The 24,091-nt window shown below is 38.0% G+C and overlaps 1 protein-coding gene and 1 non-coding gene across 16 annotated transcripts in view; both read right to left on the reverse strand.

Moving 5' to 3' along the window:
- Mllt10 (MLLT10 histone lysine methyltransferase DOT1L cofactor) overlaps positions 1 to 24,091 on the reverse strand; it is a 149,616-nt gene that overhangs the window by 37,484 nt on the left and 88,041 nt on the right. For 14 of the 15 annotated variants that reach the window (XM_029473556.2, XM_085835157.1, XM_085835156.1 and 11 more), the window contains 4 exons: positions 13,987 to 14,242; positions 10,839 to 11,408; positions 3,856 to 3,900; positions 3,070 to 3,102 (listed from right to left, as the gene is read on the reverse strand). In XM_029473556.2, the coding sequence (XP_029329416.2) occupies positions 3,070 to 3,102; positions 3,856 to 3,900; positions 10,839 to 11,408; positions 13,987 to 14,242 (904 nt within the window). The remainder of the gene's footprint in view (positions 1 to 3,069; positions 3,103 to 3,855; positions 3,901 to 10,838; positions 11,409 to 13,986; positions 14,243 to 24,091) is intronic. The other variant, XM_085835155.1, reaches the window with a different exon arrangement.
- LOC115030424 (U6 spliceosomal RNA) lies at positions 14,751 to 14,854 on the reverse strand. The gene has a single exon (XR_003836029.1). It is a non-coding gene; the product is annotated as a U6 spliceosomal RNA (small nuclear RNA).

The raw sequence follows: 24,091 nt of genomic DNA on the forward strand, positions 1-24,091 counted from the left end.
CATCTGGAAAGGGAAAAAGCCTCAATTGAGAACATGCTCCCACCACAATGGACCTTGGGCAAGCCTATGGAGCATGCTCTTGATTGAGGATTAATGTGGGAAGGACCAGCTTACAGCAGGGTGGGACAACCCTGGGGGAGTACTCCTAGGTGCTATGAAAAACCGGCTGAGCAAGCCAGGAAGAGCAAGCCAGGAAGAAGGGCTCTGACATGGATTTTGCATTAGGTCCTGCCTCCAAGTTTGTGTCTTGAATGACTGCCCTGATTTTCCTTGGCATCTGAGAGATATAAGCTGAAATAAACCATTTCCTCCCCCAAGATGCTCTTTGCTATGGTGTTTTATCAAAGCAGCAAAAAAGTAACAAATGCACCTTAGTGGGGATGACAAAGTACTAATACAGCCTGCGTAGCTGCCTACCTGTGCTGTGTACCTGAGACTGGAAATGACGGACTGATTAGCTCTACCAAATCGCTAACTGCTATGAGTAGACAGGTCAAATGCTATGCTCAGCACAGCTCATCCATCAAAGCTAATTTTCCTTTACTCCAAACTCTTTCCTATTGCAGATCACAAAATCTTAATGCTATTTATTCAAAATTCTATTAATAAACATATTTATCTCATGTTTAGATTGCATTCCACCAAAGCAGGATACATTTATAGTACGCATTTTCAAAAAATAAAAAAAAAAATGTGATAATAATCTCCTACATGGAATGTATATGTATCAAACGGAGGAGAGTCTTGAGGAAGAAGGTTCTGTATTTTACAGATTCTTGTACTGATAAGTGTTGTCTATGTGAAAACTAAGGATTTCAAGTACTGGTACCACTCTCTAAATCACAACACATATTTTCACACCCTACTAATCTAGAAGAATGTAAGCTAAGAATTAATGATTTAAAGGTATTGCATACCTTACGACATCTGATCCTTCCTTCTTGTAGAAGGCATCATAAAGAAGGAAACAGTGATAATGAAAACACAGCCAGACACATAGCCCCCAACTATAACTCCAGCATTTGGAGAGTAAAAGCAGGGCTAATGATTATGGCACCCTTAACTACACAGACTACATGAGACCCTGTCAACAATGAGCAGAGGAAGGGGAAAGAGGAGGAGGGGGAGGGGGAATCCAAAATGGGTTGTATAGAAAGACGAATAATGGAATGTTTAGATGAAACTACTATGAATAGCATTTCCATAGTTATAGGTCAAGTATTTAATGTGACTGAAATAAAACTGTCACTAAATATACAATGAACAAAACTAATACAAAAAACAGGAATTCTGAGTGACCTAAAACAAGGAGATCAAGTCAGTAAACGAATTTCATCAACCTGATATATGGTGCCATCTATGGAAAACAGCTAACAACATAATGGTGGACATCTAGAAGCCTCTCTGTAAATCAAGCCACATGACAAAGGCGGATGTGTGTGCTTCCCAATTCTATCCTGCAGAGCTGGAAAGAAGAGACATGGCATTGCTTAAAAGCAACAGTATTCCAGTGCTAAAGAGAAAAGACTCTAGGAACTGGCTCTATTAACAGTGAGAAGGCTGGTGAGACGGCTCAGTGGGCAAGAGCACCCGACTGCTCTTCCCAAGGTCCCGAGTTCAGGTCCCAGCAAACACATGGTGGCTCACAACCATCCGTAACGAGATCTGACTCCCTCTTCTGGAGTGTCTGAAGACAGCGACAGTGTACTTACATATAATAAATAAATCTTTTTTTAAAAACGTGAGAAAAAACATTACTACTCATCTTAACAGATTAGAATGCAAGTGAATAGAAAAACAGACTTCCTGGCATGATAGAGGGCAACAGAACTATTTGATACTTATCCTGTGAAAAAAAAAAAGGAGTAGGGAACTCTCCATTAAAAAAAAAAAAAAAGAATACCCACTCCTGCAGTATATGTGTGCACACATTCACACCACAGAGAGACAGACAGACAGACAGACAAGCACCCCACTTAGGAAGCAGCAAAATGACAAAGTGGATAGGAACACTTACAGCACAGACCTGATAACTGCTAAACCTATGATGTCCTCTCATCTCCATGTATAGTGCCCTCCCTATCTCATACACGTGTATGTATACACAGGCACAAGAGTGTATGCACACATGCACACACATATACACACACTTTTTGTTTTAAAGTAAAAAAAAGGAAACAAAATGGTAAATGTCTATGACAGTATGGTTAACCTGATTTTAAGATTAACCAATACACAACAAACCAAAACAGTTACTCTATTGATAGGCATATTTTTTATCAGTAGGGCTTAAAATACAATTTTATCAGAAATAAAAAAAAAAAATCTGCACTTGGAAAAAAGGAAAACTCATCATAGACTAAATAATCATTTACTGGAAATCCATCTTTCATTTGCATTTACAGCTAAAAAAAAGGTTCATTTACGTCTGTTCTCAGTATGAAGGAAACACAACTTCACCTGCTAAATAAAACCTACATTAATAGTGTTAATACTGGGAAGAAATATTTTCAAGGTCAGCAAGATGGCTTAGCAGGTAAAAGCACTTACTACCAAACTGGACAACTGTCTTAATCCAGGGAACTTGTGAGAGAGAGAGAATGCACTCTTCAAAATATATACATATGCACACTTACTGGTCTCCCCAAATAAATACAGTTTGAAATACTTATTCACTACCTGAAATAAAATATTTTTTAAAAAAAACTTTCTGAAAAATCAAAATTCACATTCTACATTGTGGTTAAAAGCAAGTTCCTGTTGTTTTTACTGTAATTCCTATAATTACTAATACATTAGTAGGAAAGATCTTGAAAAAAGTAAACTATTTGCGAACATAGAACTTTCAGAACTACAGAGACAATAAATTCAGACTGATAAACTTCACTGACTGATCACATCTCCAAAGGCAGGATACAGAGTTTTTACTGATGTGCAGAACAATTACTTGGCTCATTGAGGTACTAGATGCCATCTAGTCAATAGATCATGCTAATGTTCAATTGAGTTTTTTGATAAAAGGCAACGTTTGTGATAAGTGAACACCAGAGAAGATCTAATAAAACTTACCATTGTGTATTGCATTCAGCAACTCTGAGAAGGCTTTTGAGTAAGGAAAAAAGGACGTCAGGTTAAGATCATTCTCAAACACACAAAAGAAAAACATAGGCACAGACTGAATCTGCTTAACAAAATTTCAATATGTCTACCAGATCTATTACTTGAATTATTAAAACTAAAAGCTTTATACATACATTTACTAACACATGACCTAGTAACTGATATAATATGTTAGGTGCACTGTCACAATGGTGACACTTTCCTTAGTTTAATATATTTTTGAAAATTGCTTTAAAAATTCTATCAACATAGCATCTCTTGTCATCTACATAGTATCTCTACAATCTTAAAGCACAATCAAACGTTATAAAATAAAATCTCATTATGCCTTCTAATCCTATCAACTTTTATTTTCACCTTCCAAACATAAAGCTAATTTATAAATACCGAAAAATTATATTTACATTAAGGCTAAATGGCACCCAAATACTGAAAACAGCATGTCACCAAGGGCAGAGGTCACAATTCTAAAACATAAGTACCATAGTTTAAAAAAAAAAAATCAGTAATAGCTAAAATTTGCAGTATTTGACTATAACACAGATCTGAAACACAAGAAAATGCAGAATATAAAGATATCTTTGTAAGAGAAAAAAATCTTCATAATAAAAATCTAATGCATTTTGGAAATAAAACTTAAGACTTTGAAAGGTATACATACACATTAATACATCAGAAAAGATACTGAACTAAGAGCCAGAAAGCCCAGCTTACTAACCCAGTTGGACAACTTACTAGTTGTTGGACAAGCTCCATCATGTCGATACTGCATGGAAATTTCTGTGGATAAGGAAGAAAGGGAAATCAGCAAAGAAATTGCTATTAAGTTAAGGACAGACAAAGAAAGAAACAGAACAGAAAAATGGGGAGAATTCATGGCAAAGTCCACTTAACAAGACAAAGCAGACCTGGAAAAATGAAAATTATACTCTAGTATTTGGCATATAAGGGGTAAAAATCATACACAATTATCACAAATATTAATCAGGTAGTTCAAGAATACACATGTATATGCATAGAGAGTAAGAGAAATATATGAGGACTTACATATCAAGTCCATTAGCAAGTGCCTGAGAATAAATGTGTTTGTGATAACCACCAGACGTCTATAAACTATAATCACTTGGGAAAAAGAGTCTCAACAACAGATTGTATATACTGGTTAGCCTGTGGGCCTGGCTGTGAGATTGTCTTAAGTGATGTGCAAAACACACAGCTCACTCTGCATACCACCACTCCCTAGACAAGGGGTTCTGAACTATGTCTGAGTTGGAGAAACCAAGCTAACCACAAACAGCAAGCATGCATTCAATTCTTGCTGCTCTGACTAGCTCATCAGAACTTCCTGGCTTAACTTCCTCCACAATGCCAGACTAGAACCTCAAAGTTTAAGCTGAAATAAGCTCCTTTCTTCCCTTAAATCGCTTTCTGACAGGACTATTTAGAAGTTGATCACTAGCAATCTTTAGTTGACAGAAACTACAATCATGGGGGGGCAGCAATCCTGAGTTGTCTCTTCAAGACCTTGCCTCTATGACTAACTACAAAGTGTCTTTCCATAATCCACCTCTGTACCATTTATCACCACCACAGAACTAAGACCAACTTCCAAGTATATTATATTTTACAAACAGTATTTTTATCAGCATTATATTAATGATTTTAAGGCTTCTATTTTTAAAATCAGGAAACTGTGTATTTGGAAAGAGATACATTATGCTGCAATAAACAATATTAAACCATCAACCTCTTGTTATAGCTAGGTGTGGGCGCACCATGCCATGCATATATAAAGGTAGAAGGACAATTTTGTGCCGTTCTCTTCGCCCACCTTCACCAGGATCAAACTCAGGTAAGCAGGGCTGCAAGTCAGGTGTCTTTGCCTACCAAGTGACCTCACCTGTCTCCTTTTTCATTTGCTTGTGCGTGCGTGTTTGGGTATCAGGACACCTGGGTGAATGTCAGAGGATAACCTTCCACCTTGCTTGAGTCAGGGTCTCTCAATGTTCACTGATGGGTACATAAGGCTACCTGGCGAAAGAATGCCTGGGGACCCTGGTTTTCTTCCCACCTTGCTAACGGTGAACTGGAATTGCAGATGCATATTATCACATGCCGCTTTACTTAGAATTCTAGGGATTTGAACTCCACCTCATGCTAGCAAGGTAAATTACTTGACCCACTGTGGAGGGCACACAGCTAGTAAGTGCTCATAACCTGAAAGTTTATCTACAAGAAATATCAAATCAGAATCTTACTATCAAGATAGACAAGCACCATAAATCATGACTTTGTATATGACAGAGAAACAGAAGAAAAATACAATATTCAATTGTTCAATGTTTCAAAAGATCAGGACCCAGAGCTGGGAAGACAGCTCAGTGGATAAAAGCACTTGCCACTCTTGTAGAGAGGACTTTAGTTCAGTTGCAGGCACTAAAATAGCAGTTCACAACTGTTTAACTGAAGTTCCAGGAGATTCAATGCCCTCTTTTGCCTTCCATGAGCACAAGCATGCATGTGGTACAAGTCACAAACACTCACACGAGGTCCAAGTGGACATACACACTCTCCCCCCCACACACACACATATGTGTGTGTGTGTGTGTGTGTGTGTACATACATACGTATATGTGTATATACACACACACACAAATATGCAAACACATAACTGCATACTGACACACATAAAATAAAATATTGGGGGGAGGGGCACACAGGTATTAAGTGCTCTTAACCTAAATTTAATCTATAAGAAATCTTACTATTATTATTATTACTTGGGCAGCTGAGACAGGAGGATCTCTAGTTCCAGGAGAGCTTTGGCTAGCACAAACAAAATCAAATAGACTTAATTCTAATAACAATGGCAACAGCAGTACCTGTGGTATTCTGTAACATTTTAGTACTCTCAAACACAAGACATACTGTTACTATAGACTTAATGAGGCAACTTGGTTTTGTCTTCCGTTAAAAACACAGAGATAATCAAAGACCAGAAATAGTCCAAAATGTCCTGTTTCTTCACCCTGGACCTCCCCCTCAATAAACTCATCTAAACCCATCTACAAAATCATGACCAGTTCCAACTATGACTCAATTAGTTTCATCCCGTAAATAAAGATTTTTTTTTCCTTTTCTGCAAATATTGTTGAACTACTTTTTCTTCTTCAAAGTATGGCTCTCTAGTCTTTTCCAACTTAATATAAACTTTACAAATACAATGACTTGTACTGCAGCCTAACTATAGGCACTTGAAGGGCGTGTACAATTACACAGGATACTGAGTGTATACACAGGATATATACTCCATGCTTACTGCTGTGTGAACTCCACTTTAAAAAGGCAAAGTTTTACATCTTGTCCAAAGTCCTGTGCTGTCAGTAGAGAAGTAACTAGCGTGACCAACAGCACTTAACCTCACTTAACCACTGTGACACACTTGTCCACATCTATCCAGTGCTTCCAAAAATAATGTCACCATTACTAACTTCTCAACATGTTATTAAAAAAGAGTGAGAGAAGGGAGGAAAGGGGAGAGAAGGAAAGGGATTACAGCACTTAAAAGGCAGGGTCTCAACTGTATGGCCCTTAGATGACCTAGAACTTCCTACGTAGACCAGATTGGCCTTGAACATACAGGAGATTCTCTGCCCGCCCCCGCCTAGTCCTGGGACAAAGAGAACATGCCACCATACCTGGCTTCTTCCTACTTCATTGGGGAGCAGAGGGAAGACTTCTAAATTTAAAGTTTAGCCCAAAGGAAAAGATTACTTTTTTTTTTAAATCAGAACAAAGTTATATTATTTGTTTAAACTTGCTCATGCACTCCATTGGTTACAGGTGACTGACAATTATCTGTTAGATTTTATAACAAAATTGTTCTCAAATCAGGAAAGTAGCTTCAGCACTTAGAGCTGTAATATTTGTGTGTCTTTGTCTTATCCTACATATAAGTAATAGTGCTTAGTGCATAAGTGCTTCCTACAGGGCCTGGCACACCGAGTACTCAGCAACAGTTGCTGATGTACCAACCTCCTACCATAGACTCTAAACCCCCAACTTTAACATCTAGTTATGAAACTTGCATTAGAAATGTGTAAAATGACTTATCTTAGGTTTAAGTAAAATTGGGTTTGGGGGTTTTATGTTTGGTTTTGTTTTGGTTGGTTGGTTGGGTTTTTCAAGACAGGGTTTCTCTGTATATCCTTGGCTGTCTTGGAACTCACTCTGTAGACCAGGCTGGCCTTGAACTCAGAAATCCTCCTGCCTCTGTGACTTAAAAGTATTTGCATATTAAAATTTCAGGTAATTTGCTGATTTAAAACTATATCTTCTAATGGGAATTCCCTCTAGAGGGTTATATTTTCATAATGACAAGGTAAAAGAAATATGAATTACGGTTTTTACTGCAACTAATGTACTACACTCTGCTCTCTGAAAGAAATATTACATTTCATGTTTAAAATCTCTCTAAATTTACAATAGGTTAGTTTTTTAAAATCTCTTAAAAGCTGTAAATTTGTTATTTTTTTAATTCCATTAATCAAAAGATACATATTTTAAAGAAACACTCAAATGTAACTTTGAATTTCAAATTCTAAGTTACAAAATTACAGGACTCAGTGAAGATCACAGAAACAAATTTAGCTTTGTATTCTGAACAAGGTACTCAATGAATTATTATAATTTTTGCTAAAAAATTATATGACCACAATTTTTTGTAAGTAAATTTATTTAAATTTGCTTTCCCCGGCAAAAGGCTAAGGCTGATTGCTAGGCCCTTATGGTCTCAAAGGAAACATAAATAAAAACATTTATTCAAATGTGCAATATATTTAAATCTTTTTAATGAACTTTGTTCCCACTGTAATTTATTCTTCCCACCTCCTGAAACAGTAGTTCTAACCAGAGGCAATTTGGGCCTCCTGGGGACCCTTAACACCGTCTGGAGACATATTTATTATGGGGAGAGTGCTACTAGAAACGAATGAGAAGGGGCTAGGGACCGTGGTAAACATCCTATAAAAGACAAGTACTGAACACAAAGAATACCCAACACAACATGTCCAAAACACCAAGACTCCGTAAGGACCTTAGTGCAGCAATCTCATCTAACTGCTCTGTAGATCCCACTAAAGTGGGGGCTGGGTGCAAACTACGACAGGCATCGATGTCATTTATTAGAAACAAACAAACAAACTCCAGGTTGTATGGCCTTGGGCTACCCTCAAACCTCAGTTTTATCACCTGTGGAAGGGGAAATCAATAGTCCTTTCTAAAACTACTATAAAAGGAGATACAAATAAAATGTACTTAATGAAACCTAACATATCAGATACATATAGACACACACACACACACACACACACACACATATATATATATATACACACACACATATATATTTATATATACACACACATACATATGCTTCTTTCTTGAAATGATCAGTTATTTCTGCTTACTGAAGCTAATAAACCATTCAAAGTTTTGATTTATTTTGTATTTGCAAAATATACAATATGAAATTATAATGAACATTTTTCACGTCTTTATCTACACATCATTTCTTCCTTCTCTCAGGATAAATAAAATTGATATAATAATGTATCTTAGCTGAATCTTATTTCAACCTTCAGAAATCCAAAGGGAACAAAAGGGGTGAAGTTTACAGTCAAGATTTATTAAAAGCTGTTTATCTCATATTCAAGAAAAATAAAACCAGACAAATGAAACTTGAAACTGTTAAGGGTTGGTGGTAGAGAGATGGTATGGTAGTAAAGTGCATTTGTTGCTTTTCAAGAGGACCAGGGTTCAATGCCACTGCCACCCACCCCCCCACACACACACAACTTTATCAAATGGAGATGTTAACCTCTTCTCAAGGAGACCCACTGCCCTCTCTGACACCCATTAGTACCCACACACATTTATGTAGCATCACACAGATACACATAAATGAAAATAAAAATAAATCTTAAAAAAATGAAAAGAAAAACTTGTGGTGGGCTGTGGTGGTGCACATCTTTAATCACAGCACTCACAGGGCAGAGGCAATCAAATATCCTAGTTCTGAAGCTGGTCTGATCTACATAGCAAGTTCTAAGCTGGCCAGAGCTACTTAGTGAGATCCTGCAGAAGCCTCGGGTACAGTTTCCTATACCCAAAGCAGCTCACAATCATCTCTAACTCCAGTTCCAGGCCAGCCTATGCATACTTTTGGACTCTGAGGGCACTGGGCACTAACATGGTACACAGGCACACAAGCAATCATACACATTAACATAAATATTTAAGAAGAATAAAATACATACTTCCTGGGGCTGGAGAGATGGCTCAGTGGTTAAGAGCACTGACTGTTCTTCTGAAGGTCCCGAGTTCAAACCCCAGCAACCATATGGTGGCTCACAACCATAAGTAATGAGATCTGACACCCTCTTCTGGTGTGTCTGAAGATAGCTACAGTGTACTTACATATAATAATAAATAAATCTTTGAGCTAAAGCGAGCAGAGGTCCTGAGTTCAATTCCCAGCAACCACATGGTGGCTCACAACCATCTGTACAGCTACAGTATACTCATACACAAAATACATACTTCCAGTTTTTTTAAGAATTAAAAAGATTTGTAACACAAATTACAGGTTACACAGAAACATACCAGTGACATAGATTCTACATACTCATTCAGACTGTCATAAAAATGATGATAAAGTGAGTATGGTGAAGCACACCTCTAATCTCAGCACCAAGATACACAGACAACTGATTCACAGCCAATTCAGAGAGAGTCAGTTCTAGACAAAATTGGTATAAGATTTCAAAATTAAAAATAAAAGCAAGCCTTGGGACCACTTTCAAATCTATGAAGTCAACTCTCATTTCAGATTAAAAAATAATAATGGTTAAAAAAAAAACAAATTTTAAATCATTTCAGATATAACTTGACACAAAATCCTAAATTTATCACTTATGGGAAAAAAGGCTCCAAAAATTCATTTTACTTATGTACAATTACCAAGAAAAATAAAAACTAAAAAATTAAGTTTAGCAAAATAACTTTAAATACAAAACCAAAAAATGAATACAGACATGTTCACATTTAAAATATGAATCCTGGTTTGGTGTTATACATAATATGCAGGGGTGTAAAAACTCAACTGAGAGGTAAGTAATGGATGACTAATAAAGCTGTTTACATACAGTTAACTACGTAAAATGAGAGTGATGCTAAACATTACACCACCAAATAGTTTTCTAGGATTGTAGGGTACTTTCTTTCTCAGTAGGAAATGGAAAATCTAGGGTCTATGAGAAGGCTCAGAGGGTGAAAGCTGTTGCCACCTGATAATCCAAGGCCCACATAGTATATACATGTGCTACAGTAAATGCGATCTCCTCCCTAAAAATGGCCAACATGGTAACAGACAGCTGCAACCCCAGCACTTGGGAGGCTGATCCAGAAGGATCAAGACTCTGAGGCCAGCCTTGGTTACACAATGATCCTGGCCAGCTTGGGCTACTTAATAAGCCCTTGCCTTTAAAAACAAATAATAATAAAATAAACTTAAAAAAAATAAAAATGAACAAATGTCAATCTTAATTAAATGTACCAGCACTTCAGAGCACCCTCAGAACAACTGTTCACAACTCTTTGGAGTCGTGAAAGAAAGGGCTGCGGAGTGACTGAGGGGCAAACAAGGCACAGCCCCTTACCTGAGCCAACTGGAGACGAGCCGACACTGAGACTCTGCAAGCTTCCGTTCCTGAGCAGTGTAGGAGATTTCTGAAGACTAGAGCTTGTCACACTTCCTGCAGCTGATGCTACGGACGATGTTGGTGAAGCAGAAGAAACTGAGAGGTGAGAGACATTTTCTTGATTTTTGTTTCCTTTGGGTCGGCCGGGGCCATGTTTGCTTTGCTTATTTCCTTTTCGTTTCTTTTCCTTTACAGCTTCTTCTTCTATACCAGAAGTCTGAGCCCGCTTATATCCTGCTGTAGGGAGGCTCGAACTACCCAACTCTCCAGGTGAATTGTCAAAGCTTTTAGGCTGTGAAATAACAGTTGAGGTCACAGGGTGACCAACTAAAGAGCTAAAACTGTTTACTCCCGCTTCCTGGCTTCCAGACTCTCCTTTATGTACATCTTTGGTTGATGATGACTGCTGGGTGTGAGTGTAACTGTCGTTTCGCAGATCTGAGTCTGTAAAGCTTAAGAAGTCCTGGGGAGACTGCACTGAACTTCCAGAAGATGACTTTACACTGCCTGGAGTTCCTGAAAAACTGCCTGTAGCAAAATATACACAAGCAAAAAAACAAAACAAAACAGAACAAAGGTGGAGGAAGAAGATAAATTGGATAAAATGTTCCTCTAAGCAATAGACAAATTGCAATGATCAAAAAGGACGGACTTCCTAAAGTAAATTACAAAACTTAGGGCATTACTACCTAACAAATATGAGAACAGTTACTACTGAAACCAACTTCACCTCTAAAATTATCTTTTAAAAAATTTGTCAAAGGTAGTATCATACATACATCTCTTAAATTGTAGCCTACTCCTGAGACTAACATTGATCAGAGTGTCTCTACTCCCTCCAAACCATTAGAAGCATTATACAGGAAGACTCAACAGACAGAGTGTCTGACAAAACCCCACTGTGCTCCCTCTCCAGGGGACTGTCTTTTTCAAGCATGTAATGTAAATGTTCCAAATTATAGTAAAACTGCAAAACATTTCTCAGGTTATAAGTTATAACAACAGGCCTTATCCATGATTATTCAGCCAAATCTATCCACTCATCAAAAAAATATGACTTCATGTCCTAAGTTACACCTTATATTCTCCTTGTCCAACTTCCATGAAGTTTCATAATGGAAAACCAGCCATGAATATCATCTTATTGATTTTAAAAATGAAGGATCATGTGGACAGATGGCTCAATGGTTAAAGAGCACTTGTTCCTCTTGCAGAGGACCCAAGTTCAGCCCACACCATCCACATGGTGGCTCAGAACTCTAGTCCCAGGGATTCTGATGTCCTCTTCAGACCTCTTCAGTGATGCACATGGTATACACAAAAAACATTCACACACATAAAGTAAAAAATCTAAAAGCAAAAATGAAAGATCATGGAAGAGGTAGCTCCTCTATGCCTCTTTTCCAACTGCTTATTCTAGCCTCACTCTTAGTCAAAAATCACTTGGCAACCCCCTAATATTATGCAGTTTAAGAACCTCAAAGTTCTTGTCTGTCTGGTAGAAAATTGCACTGGGAGGAGACAATTTGATCCATCACTCTCATTTCAAAAAACTCTTAGTGTTTGCCAAATGAAATAAGCCGCTAAACAGACCTAGCTCTACCATCTGACTCATTAACTAAACTTAGGTAGGTCTAAGTGACAGAGTGCTTGCATAGCGCACGGAAGACACTAGTCTCAATGCCCACGAACACCAACACACGCACACACAGAGAAAAGAGGTATTCAAAAACCAAATACTTTTAAGAACTTGGTATATTTAAATTTTCTAAAATTCACACGGTACCACTAATTAAAAGCATGACAATCTGAAACACCCTATCTTCATATTTTGATAATCTCAGTTATTTAACTATAACACATTTTTCTGCTATGTCTTAAGAGGTTAAAAACATTTTTAAATATTCCAAAAAGGATAGAAGCTAACTTTTCAAAATGGATTAGCACTTTATAAAAATAAACACTTAAGAAAATAATGCCTAGCAAGCCATACTATAATCCCTACACTTGGAAGGCTGAGGAAGATCAGAATTCACATAGGGTATTAAAGGCCCTAGGCTACATCTCAAATTAAATAAACTGTTTTAACAGTCTTATTGTTTGAATTCTACTAATACAATATTCATTCAAGATGAGAATGAAATTTCAATATAAGGTTAATTAAGGTTTGACTAATTTTCAGAGTGGTATATTTTTACTTAAATATAATAGTGTCTCTGGCTGTTTTACCTGTGCTTACATAACTTTTTGTTCTAAGACTATATGCATTCACATATACCAAAGAGTTATAAATCTGTGGCTCTAAATCACTACTAGTATGAAATATATAAATAATTCTTAATGAAAGGTCAACAGATTAGCAATCTACTGTTTACATATTCTTGCAAGGCTCTGGATTTTAAGTGTAACAAATGCTTCGGCAAAGGGAAATGGCAGTTTTTTGTATTCACTGCTAGGGGAACAATGGACACAAGTAAAAAAGCTATTTATTTTACTCCCCTCCACCAACTTTAAAATTTCTGATTTTCAAGATATATGTTCATATTTAAAATTTCATAAAACAATCACATAAGTGTATATATTCTGAAGTTTAGCAGTACTCCTATTTTCCATAAAATGACACAAGCACAGTTAATATTGAATTTCAATCTAACACCAAACAGTATTTAGGAAACGCCCTAAGATACTGTCCACTGTTTATACAGGCAGCTGTTGATACTGCAGCTGAGTAAAAGTCTACTTTTAACTTCAAGCTTTGTAATAAATGCATTGTTTATGATGTATCACTATTTAAGATCTTATTCACCTACTAAAATAAAGTTTTATTAGGAAAAGTAAATAAAAACCCATAGAAAGAAAATCCCTATTCTTAAAAGAAAACTACATCTGTTTTTCTCCACAATCTGAATCTCTATTCTATAGCCATTTAAACATTAAAATTACACTTTAAAAACATAAGTCATCAAATATAAAGAGAGCAAAAGTTCCAGAAACATTTTAAAACATAAAACTATTTTTGGAAATAACCCTACACTATCGACTAACGTAATCTAGAATAGTCATTAGTTATTAGTATGACATAGCATTAATGAAAACATTATAATACCTTGTGGAAAGGGGCTAGATGCTGACACAGCTGTTCCTGGATTTCTTCCTGCACCAGGCTTCCTTCCCCTTTGACCTGAGCTGTGAGCTGAAGATTTCTTCCCTTTGCCCTCTGACCCTCTAGCCTCTGAAACATCTTTTCCACTAGAGGTATGGGCAGAGACTTCCTGGAAATTTGCATTTGTAAATCTTGCTGCAGTATCTTCCAAGCGCTTCAATGATCCAGATATGGAGTTGTTGCTAGTGCTTGTATAAGTCTAACATTTTGATTTAAAAACAAACAAACAAACAAACAAAAAACAGAAAGTAAAAGGAAAAAAGAACTAATTATATTTGGCTAAAGAAAACAGGACGAATAAGCACTGAATTTACAAAGGTGAATATTTTCATTATAAAGAAGTCAGGCAGTCTAACAAAGAAAATTATGCAACAAAACATAAAAACCATGAAGTCGACTTCAACCCTTTTGGGGGTTGTTTTACAATCTCCCGGATCAACCCCAGGGCCTTCCATGTGGAGGCAACCACTTTATACTCCTGACTTCTTATATACAACAGCACCCTACCACTTATTTTTTTTAAACAATAATTGATAAGATGACTGTCTGAAGATCGGACTGCAGCATATAACAATTGGCCTTAGTAATAAACTTTAAATAATACACAGAAATACCAAAGATACTCATTTGTCAAACATTATTTTCATCAAAAATATACTTTTTTTAAAGTTATTTCTTTCAACAAGGTGATAGGTTTGTTTGGGTCTAAAACTATGGAACCCTTCACAAGCCTACATGCCATCCTTGCACAGGGGCCATGCTATTCTCTACATCATTCCAATTTTAGTGTATGTGTTGCCAAAGCAAGCACAAAAGTATACTACTTCTCAGCCATGAAACTACAAGCTATAGTGCTTAAAACACAAGTCAACAATTGATGAGAATGAAAGAGCATTATCAATCCAGTAGAGGATCACACTCAAGACTAGAATACAAGGTTTCCTTCTGAGATATAGGAGTGATACTAAGGTGAATGTGGAGGAATGCAAGCTTTAAAGAGGAGAGATTCAGCCTTTGAAACATATGTCTCTCTCTAAAATTGAAGGAAACGCACTTGATGTATTTAGGACTAGAAATAAGCAGATAACTGCCCAAACAACTTCTGGGCTTTAGTGACCATCTTAAATTACAAGTATGTCCAGACACTGACAAATGGAGGGTGGATGCATTTTAAACCAGACAATGCTAATTAACCATAGCATCCTTTGGGAGCAAGAATTTTATTTCAAAATTACACTCGCAAAAACCGGGGGGAGGGGGGGCACAAACAAGCAAGTATCTGAGAAGTCTAAATTCACTTGACTAGCTTGAAGTACCATTAAAATTTTGAATAAATCTTTGTAACGTATCTAATATCAAATTTAATGTGAAAATGAAAAATTTTAAAGATACAAGTATTAACTTTCACATGTAACACTTTATATAACAATAAATTTGAAATTGAAAAATAAAATCAATTTTCAAAATGATTATAGTGATTTTTGCAAATTCAATGTTCAAAAGGATTAGGAAAAATATTTTAAAAATCTAATAATTTGGGGGCTGAAGAGATGGCTCAGCGGTTAGCCCTGATCTTTCAGGTAGAGTCTAATTCCCAGCAACCACGTGGTGGCTCACACCCATGGGTAATGGACCAGATACCCTCTTCTGGTGAGTCTGAGGACAGACAGCAACAGTGTACTCACATACATAACATTTAACTTTTTATTCTACAATTCTGCTACCATCTTATAATCTCTCTGCCAATAACACATCTCAACAATAAGTCTAACATCGTCTCATAAAAAAAATATAGTCAGTGCCTTATTCAACTATAATCCACAAACAAGATCAAAAAAGAAAGGCTTCAAAGTCTGGCAGGAAAAAAAATAAACAATACCTTTTAACAAACTAGTAACATTAAGCTGATGAAAGTTCATGCTTACTTTAGAAGCATGAACCTGTTCCCGGCTAGGGTGTCAATTTGGAAACTACCCCATCACCTTTCTTTCAGATACTTTTCCCCAAAACTGAGGTTCAGCACTCCTCACGCATGGCCTAGTGAAGCTTAAGTCATCTAAAAACAATGGTGTTTTGACTCCTGTGCTTTGCTCAAGCATCAAATAAAGGATGGAGCAGAAACTGAAACACTGTAAATGGAGATGCAGTATTCACATCTACAAGACAGTTTTAAAGAGTGCTAATCAACTTCCTCATTTATTTACACTATGTCCTTGTTTTTATTCTAAAGTCTAAGTCTGTCCATGAACAAGGGATGGGTAGTTAAGAGAGCAATGAGGAAATAATTAAAATTCAGAAGAAAGAAAGAGAGGTGGGGGGAGGGAGGGGAAAAACAAAGAAAAATCACACTGAATAAGTCTATAGTGGAAAATTCCAGCTTCTTTGAAAACTCAGTTATATCATATGATGTTTTGCTGAAGCAGACGCAAGAGAGGATGTGTGATATTTAAAAAGAATATAAGTATGAGCTCACAGATGGTGTAGAGGCTCTGCCTCACTGGTGTGCTGATCCCTGCTCTGGCATTAGTTTGCCCTGCATTGCATTGCTGATCTTTGCTTGCCATGACTTCATAGAGAGTACCTCGCCAAAGAACTTCTGGTGAGCCAGGCATGGTGGCGCACACCTTTAATCCCAGTACTTGAGAGGCGGGGGCAGGCGGATTTCTAAGTTTGAGACCAACCTGGTCTACAGAGTGAGTTCCAGGACAGCCAGGGCTACACAAAGAAACCCTGGGCTACAGAAAAACCCTGTCTCAAGATAGATAGATAGATAGACAGACAGACAGACAGACAGACAGACAGACAGACAGACAGATAGATAGATAAAAACCTTCTGGTGATATTCTGGGAACTTCTTGCCGCTTCCATGGACTTCAGCCAATTGGTGGGGCCTTGTAGTTTGTTCTCCATTGACTGCCTTTGCTCAATTGTGAATGGTGATTGCCAAGCGGACTGGACTACAGCTGATTTGTGTTGGTGTTTGCTAGAAGACTGGACTGCTGATAAACAAAATTGGAATGGCCCCAAAGAACTATTTCTAAACAGGTCCTTTTCTAAACATCTCCCTTTGCCCTATTAACCTTTCTTTTTCACTACCTCTGGTGGGTGGTGGGCTATAAGGGAAGCTGAGGCCTTTAAGAACCCTTATTAAAGCCTACATAAAGTAACTGAAATTTAACTTTAATTCCTTTTTCTGTGCCTTCTAAGTTTTACAAAAGTATCTGACTTACGGAGAAAAACAATTAACTGATGACTTTACTTCTAAAGTATTCTATAAAATGGACTGCCCTTACCCCCAAAGACTACACAGCACAGATTCCATTCAAAGAGATCTTGACTTAAACACCATATTTTAAAGGTATTTCAAAAGTGCTTGATTAATAATGTGCTGCTGAGGTGGTAAGCTACTGCAGAAATTTCATGTGAACATTTAAAGTCAAAGAAGAAAAGTTTAAAGGTGGAGGGAAAGTGGGACAGAACTAAGTGGGTCTGAGAATTCCTCTCACCATAGTACAGAACCTCCCTCCCTCCGAGGATGATCTTACAATATAAAAATATAGGCTTTTCATGCAATTTCCAACACAAGAAGAAAAGATACTTATTCAGTACTTGGTGGAGTTTGGATTTAGAGTGTCTCCCAAGGGCCCATATGTTAAAGGCTGGCTGAGGCATGTGCTGGAGTTGCTCAAGGTAATGGAACCTACAGGACACAGGTAGGGCCCAGTGGACAGAAGTTAGGCAGCAGAGACACTCAGCCCACAGCCCCTATTCACCTTGAGATGAACAGACAGCCTCCACCTCATGCAGGCAAAAAGGAGGCTAAATAACTACAGACAAAAGCCTCTGAAACTCTTGTGTAGAAACTTCTCTTCCTTATAATGGTCCCCTTGGGTATGCCATCAAGTGATATAGAAAGCTGGCTAGCACATACCCGAAAGAAGGCAATACAGTCTTTTTTTTTTTTTATAAAGTATTTATCAGTGTCTCACCTGCACGTATAAAGGTAGTACAGCAAGTGCCTGTTTGCTGCCTGCCTGGTGAGTTCAAAAGGGGTCAGACACCCCTGGAATTACTCTAATTATGTGTGGTTGAGAGCCATCATGTGAGTGCTGAGGATTGAACCCAGGTCCTCAACAAGAGCAACAATGTGCTCTTGCTCACTGAACCATGGCTACAAAACAACCCCTCCCCATGTCCTTTTTACATATACTAATGTGGTTTTTTTAAAGCTTCACTTGTTTTTATTCTATGTATAATGGGTGTCTTGTCTATGTACCACAAGTGTGCAGTTCCTGCAGAGGACAGAAGAGGATATCAGATCTTTTGGAACTGGAATTACAATTGGCTGTTACCCACCATGTGAACACTAGCAACCAAATCTGGATCCTCTACAAGAACAAACAATGTTCTTAACTACTGAGCCATCTCCCCATCTACATGATACAGTCTTTGTATCCTTTCCTCTAGGGAAAAAAAAAAAAAATCTACTTGGCTGTAATGAGAATCCCTTTATGCATGCAAATATTAACCTATTGTGATTTACAAGCAATTTAATAATTAAGAATATACTTTATGCAGGTCATTGGTGAGACATATCTTTAATCCCAGGACTCCAGAGGCACAGGCAGGCAGATCTCTAGGAGTTCAAGACCAGCTTGAGTTCCAGGACAGCCAGGGCTTTAGAGAAACCCTGCCTCGGGAAGAAAGCCCCCTCCCCCCCCCCTCGGCCCCCGAGGGCGGGATTTTTGTTGTTCACAGCCAGCTATAATCATTGGGCCACTGATATGATACAATACTAATATACCTAAGTTGTTGTAACTGGGTGCAAAAAATATTCTCTACTTCAAACAAAAGTCGTAAATTTATTTTTTTATTTATTTTATTATTTTTTTTTTTTTTTGGTTTTTTGAAACAAGGTTTCTCTGTGTAGCCCTGGCTGTCCTAGAGCTCACTCTGTAGACCAGGCTGGCCTCGAACTCAGAAATCCACCTGTCTCTGCCTCCCGAGTGCTGGGATTAAAGGCGTGCGCCACCACACCCGGCTAAGTCTTAAATTTATAATAATGGAGTGACTCTTCCACAGAATCAAAACATTGCAGTTATAATTTTATTTAAAAACCATGCTCGCCGGGCATGGTGGCGCATGTCTTTAATCCCAGCACTCGGGAGGCAGAGGCAGGCGGATTTCTGAGTTCGAGGCCAGCCTGGTCTACAAAGTGAGTTCCAGGACAGCCAGGGCTATACAGAGAAACCCTGTCTCGAAAAACCAAAAAAATAAAAAATAAAATAAAAACCATGCTGGTACCCTACTGTTGCACAAGGAAGGCTCTGTCATCAACAGTGGCAAGGAGACAAAAGAAATGCAGCCATTCTGAGGAGGTGCAAAATATTGGTCAAAAACGTAAAGATTTTTCCCTAGATAACCAGGAGAGCCAGGTACAGAAACTATCTTGAGTCAGAAACAAGAGTGGAGAAAGACTGGGTGTACATACTTAGTTCCACAACAGCCAGAGCTATGTAAACAGCCTCACTCTGACCTCTACATACACTATGCAATGTAATGTAATATAATGCAATACAACACACACACACACACACACACACACACACACACACACACATACTTATGGTGAAAAAAAACTAATAAAGCCACAGACAGAAATGGATGCACACATGTTATATAACTACTCCTGGCCACATGCCATTATTGTGATTTTGGTTTTGTTTTTCTAAAAATATGGCCTTCACCAGCATGTCTGTTGCTGGCCTGTAGGTCGTTCTGCCTACTTCTCTGCAGCCTGTTTGATGGTCTGTGCGTATATCTTTATGTCCACCTATGTTCAGGTCAGAGGTTGACTTTCTGAAATTACATTTTACCTGCCCCTCCCATTACCCCAAGCCTCCCAGATGCTCCTCTTTTCCAGACTGTGCAGTTTAGAGTTCACAGTCGTACAAGCATGAAGTCCTTAGTGGAACGGACTATATGACTTTATGATACTAGCATTGGGAATACAAAGACAGACGGTCCCCTGAGCTCACTGCCAATAAGATTTGCTGTATCAGTGAGTTCCAGGTTCAGTGAGAGATCCTGGATGAAATCAAGAGCAGAGTAATAAAGGAAGAAGACATCTGACACTAGCCTTCACACGTGTATGCATTCACACACATTAAACACCACCACCCCCGCAACAAACAAACAGATATTCATATCTGTCCTTCAACAAAAATGGGCTGAACACATAGTCAAAAAACAAGTCATATAGAAAATATAAAAAACTATCAGTAAATTACAAACAAATACCTATGGAAGATATTTCAAAAGTAAATAATACTCTTCGGATTAATCAATGGGTTAAAGAAGAAATCAAAAGAAGAAAAGTATGTATTTCTTAAAAATGCATAGGAAAGAAAGCAAACAACAAAGTTGAAAAAGTAATATTTAGAGACAAACTTCTATAAATAAATGTCTCTATTCTAAGAGTTCTAGCTTACACTCCAACATAAGGAGCTCTAAGTCTTAAGTTTATTCTAAAACAAGTGAAAAGCTTAACAAACTGAAAGATTATCAACTCTTCTGTTGTCAGAAAAGTGAAATCACAAAGCAGAGAAGCCAATCAGAGAAGAACAACTTACCTCAACAGAACACTGGACACAGTCAAGCAGCCTAAACTAAAACTGGGGAATTGTTAGAAGGTAGCTATTTTAGAGGCATAGACCAGGCAAAGGAACACATGCCAGAAAAAGACAATTACATTTATGAATTTTACCTTAAGAAATTCTAGCAGGTCCTCACAGGGAATTTAGGAAAAAGACCTCGCAGTGCTTCACAGAAAGGAACCACTGGAGAATACTTAGAAATTCTGTTCTAGTTTTTTGTTTGTTTAATGTTCTTGATTTATGGTGGGGTGGGGTTTGCTAAGGTGGATATACATGTGTAGAGGTCACAGGAAACTGTTCTCAAAGCTGGTTCTTTCCACCCACCATGGAAATCAACTCAACTTGTGAGACCCAGTCCAAAGCATTCTGTTCTTTTTTTTTTTTAATTTTTAATATTTTTATTACATATTTTCCTCAGTTACATTTCCAATGCTATCCCAAAAGTCCCCCATAGCGCCCCCCACTTCCCTACCCACCCATTCCCATTCTTTTGGCCCTGGCATTCCCCTATATTGGGGCATATAAAGTTTGCAAGTCCAATGGGCCTCTTTTTCCAGTGATGGCCGACTAGGCCACCTTTCGATACATATGCAGCTAGAGACAAGAGCTCCGGGGTTCTGGTTAGTACATCATGTTGTTCCAACAATAGGGTTGCAGATCCCTTTAGCTCCTTGGGTACTTTCTCTAGCTTCTCCATTGGGAGCCCTGTGATACATCCAATAGCTGACTGTGAGCATCCACTCCTGTGTTTGCTAGGCCCCGGCATCGTCTCACAAGAGACAGCTATATTTGGGTCCTTTCAGCAAAATCTTGCTAGTGTATGCAATGGTGTCAGCGTTTAGAAGCTGATTATGGGATGGATCCCTGGATACGGCAGTCTCTAGATGGTCCATCCTTTCATCACAGCTACGAACTTTGTCTCTGTAAATCCTCCCCTGGGTGTTTTGTTCCCAATTCTAAGAAGGGGCACAGTGTCCACACTTTGGTCTTCATTCTTCTTGAGTTTCATGCGTTTAGCAAATTGTATCTTATATCTTGGGTATCCTAAGTTTTGGGCTAATATCCACTTATCAGTGAATACATATTGTGTGAGTTCTTTTGTGATTGTGTTACTTCACTCAAGATGATGCCCTCCAGGTCCATCCATTTGGCTAGGAATTTCATAAATTCATTCTTTTTAATAGCTGAGTAGTACTCCCTTGTGTAAATGTACCATAATTTCTGTATCCATTCCTCTGTTGAGGGGCATCTGGGTTCTTTCCAGCTTCTGGCTATTATAAATAGGGCTGCTATGAACATAGTGGAGCATGTGTCCTTTTTACCGGTTGGGACATCTTCTGGATATATGCCCAGGAGAGGTATTGCTGGATCCTCCGGTAGTACTATGTCCAATTTTCTGAGGAACCGCCAGACTGATATCCAGAGTGGTTGTACAAGCTTGCAATCCCCCCAACAATGGAGGAGTGTTCCTCTTTCTCCACATCCTCGCCAGCATCTGCTGTCACCTGAATTTTTGATCTTAGCCATTCTGACTGGTGTGAGGTGGAATCTCAGGGTTGTTTTGATTTGCATTTCCCTGATGATTAAAGATGTTGAACATTTTTTCAGGTGCTTCTCTGCCATTCGGTATTCCTCAGGTGAGAATTCTTTGTTCAATTCTGAGCCCCATTTTTTAATGGGGTTATTTGACTTTCTGGAGTCCACCTTCTTGAATTCCTTATATATATTGGATATTAGTCCCTTATCTGATTTAGGATAGGTGAAGATCCTTTCCCAATCAGTTGGTGGTTTTTTTGTCTTATTGATGGTGTCTTTAGCCTTGCAGAAGCTTTGCAGTTTCATGAGGTCCCACTTGTCAATTCTCGATCTTACAGCACAAGCCATTACTGTTCTATTCAAGAATTTTTTCCCCTGTGCCCATATCTTCAAGGCTTTTCCCCACTTTCTCCTCTATAAGTTTCAGTGTCTCTGGTTTTATGTGAAGTTCCTTGATCCACTTAGACTTGACCTTAGTACAAGGAGATAGGAATGGATCGACTCGCATTCTTCTACATGTTAACAACCAGTTGTGCCAGCACCATTTGTTGAAAATGCTGTCTTTCTTCCACTGGATGTTTTTAGCTCCCTTGTCGAAGATCAAGTGACCGTAGGTGTGTGGGTTCATTTCTGGGTCTTCAATTCTATTCCATTGGTCTATTTGTCTGTCACTATACCAGTACCATGCAGTTTTTATCACAACTGCTCTGTAGTAAAGCTTTAGGTCCGGCATGGTGATTCCACCAGAGGTTCTTTTACCCTTGAGAAGAGTTTTTGCTATCCTAGGTTTTTTGTTATTCCAGATGAATTTGCAGATTGCACTTTCTAATTCGTTGAAGAATAGCATTCTGTTCTTAACAAGTCCTATCTTAGAAGATAGTCAGCTAGCTATACCCTGCTATACCCAGATATGCTGACCTTTCAGAAAGGGGGGTGGGGGGGAGAGGCAGATCCCCCAAGTTGTCGTGGAGACTTTGCAGCCTGAGGGCCAGGCAGGAACAAGGGTGGAGAGCAACAGTACAGCCATTGTCTCCTCTCTAGAGAGGAAAAGGGATGGTTAAAGCTGAGAAACGATTGTAAAATTTAGAATTCAGGTCACAGAAAGACTTACAGGCTAAGACAATTATACAAATATAGAAAGCTTTCTCTGCCCATACCTCACGCCACTATATTACTTAAGGTCTATCTATTTATTTACCTTGGTTCCTGTTACGGGGCCACTGTATCTACTGCAGCAAAAGTAAAATATACTAAAAGGTAGAAAAAAAAACTTTGAACAAATTAAAAGAGAATCAAAGAGATACAGCAAGAATATCAAAATTAACACACCAATAATTAAAAAGTATGGGTATGTGTCTGATATGATGATGATAGGGGACTTTACAAAGGACATACATAGCTCCCTTAAAGAAATATAAGAGAACACAGGTAAACAGCTAGAAGCCCTTACATAGAAAACAAAAAATCTATTAATATATTATATAAAAACACAACCAAGCAGGTGAAGGAATTGAACAAAACCATGCAGGATCTAAAAATGGAAATAGAAGCAGTAAAGAAATCACAAAAGGACACAACCCTGAAAAATAGAAAACCTAGGAAAGAGATCAGAAGCAACAGACGCACACATCACCAATAGAATACAAGAGATAAGACTAGAGAATCTCAGGTGCAGAAGATATCATAGAAAACATTGACACAACAGTCAAAGAAAATGCAAAATGCAAAAAGCTCCTAACCTAAAACATGCAGGAACTCCAAGACACAATGAGAAGACCAAACCTAAGAATAATAGGTATAGAAGAGAATGAAGATTCCAAACTTTAGGGCCAGTAAATATCTTCAACATAATTATA

The sequence above is a fragment of the Mus caroli genome, unplaced genomic scaffold (genome assembly GCF_978045245.1).
Source record: "Mus caroli unplaced genomic scaffold, Mus_caroli_1 scaffold_2, whole genome shotgun sequence".
Classification (NCBI taxonomy): Eukaryota; Metazoa; Chordata; class Mammalia; order Rodentia; family Muridae; genus Mus; species Mus caroli.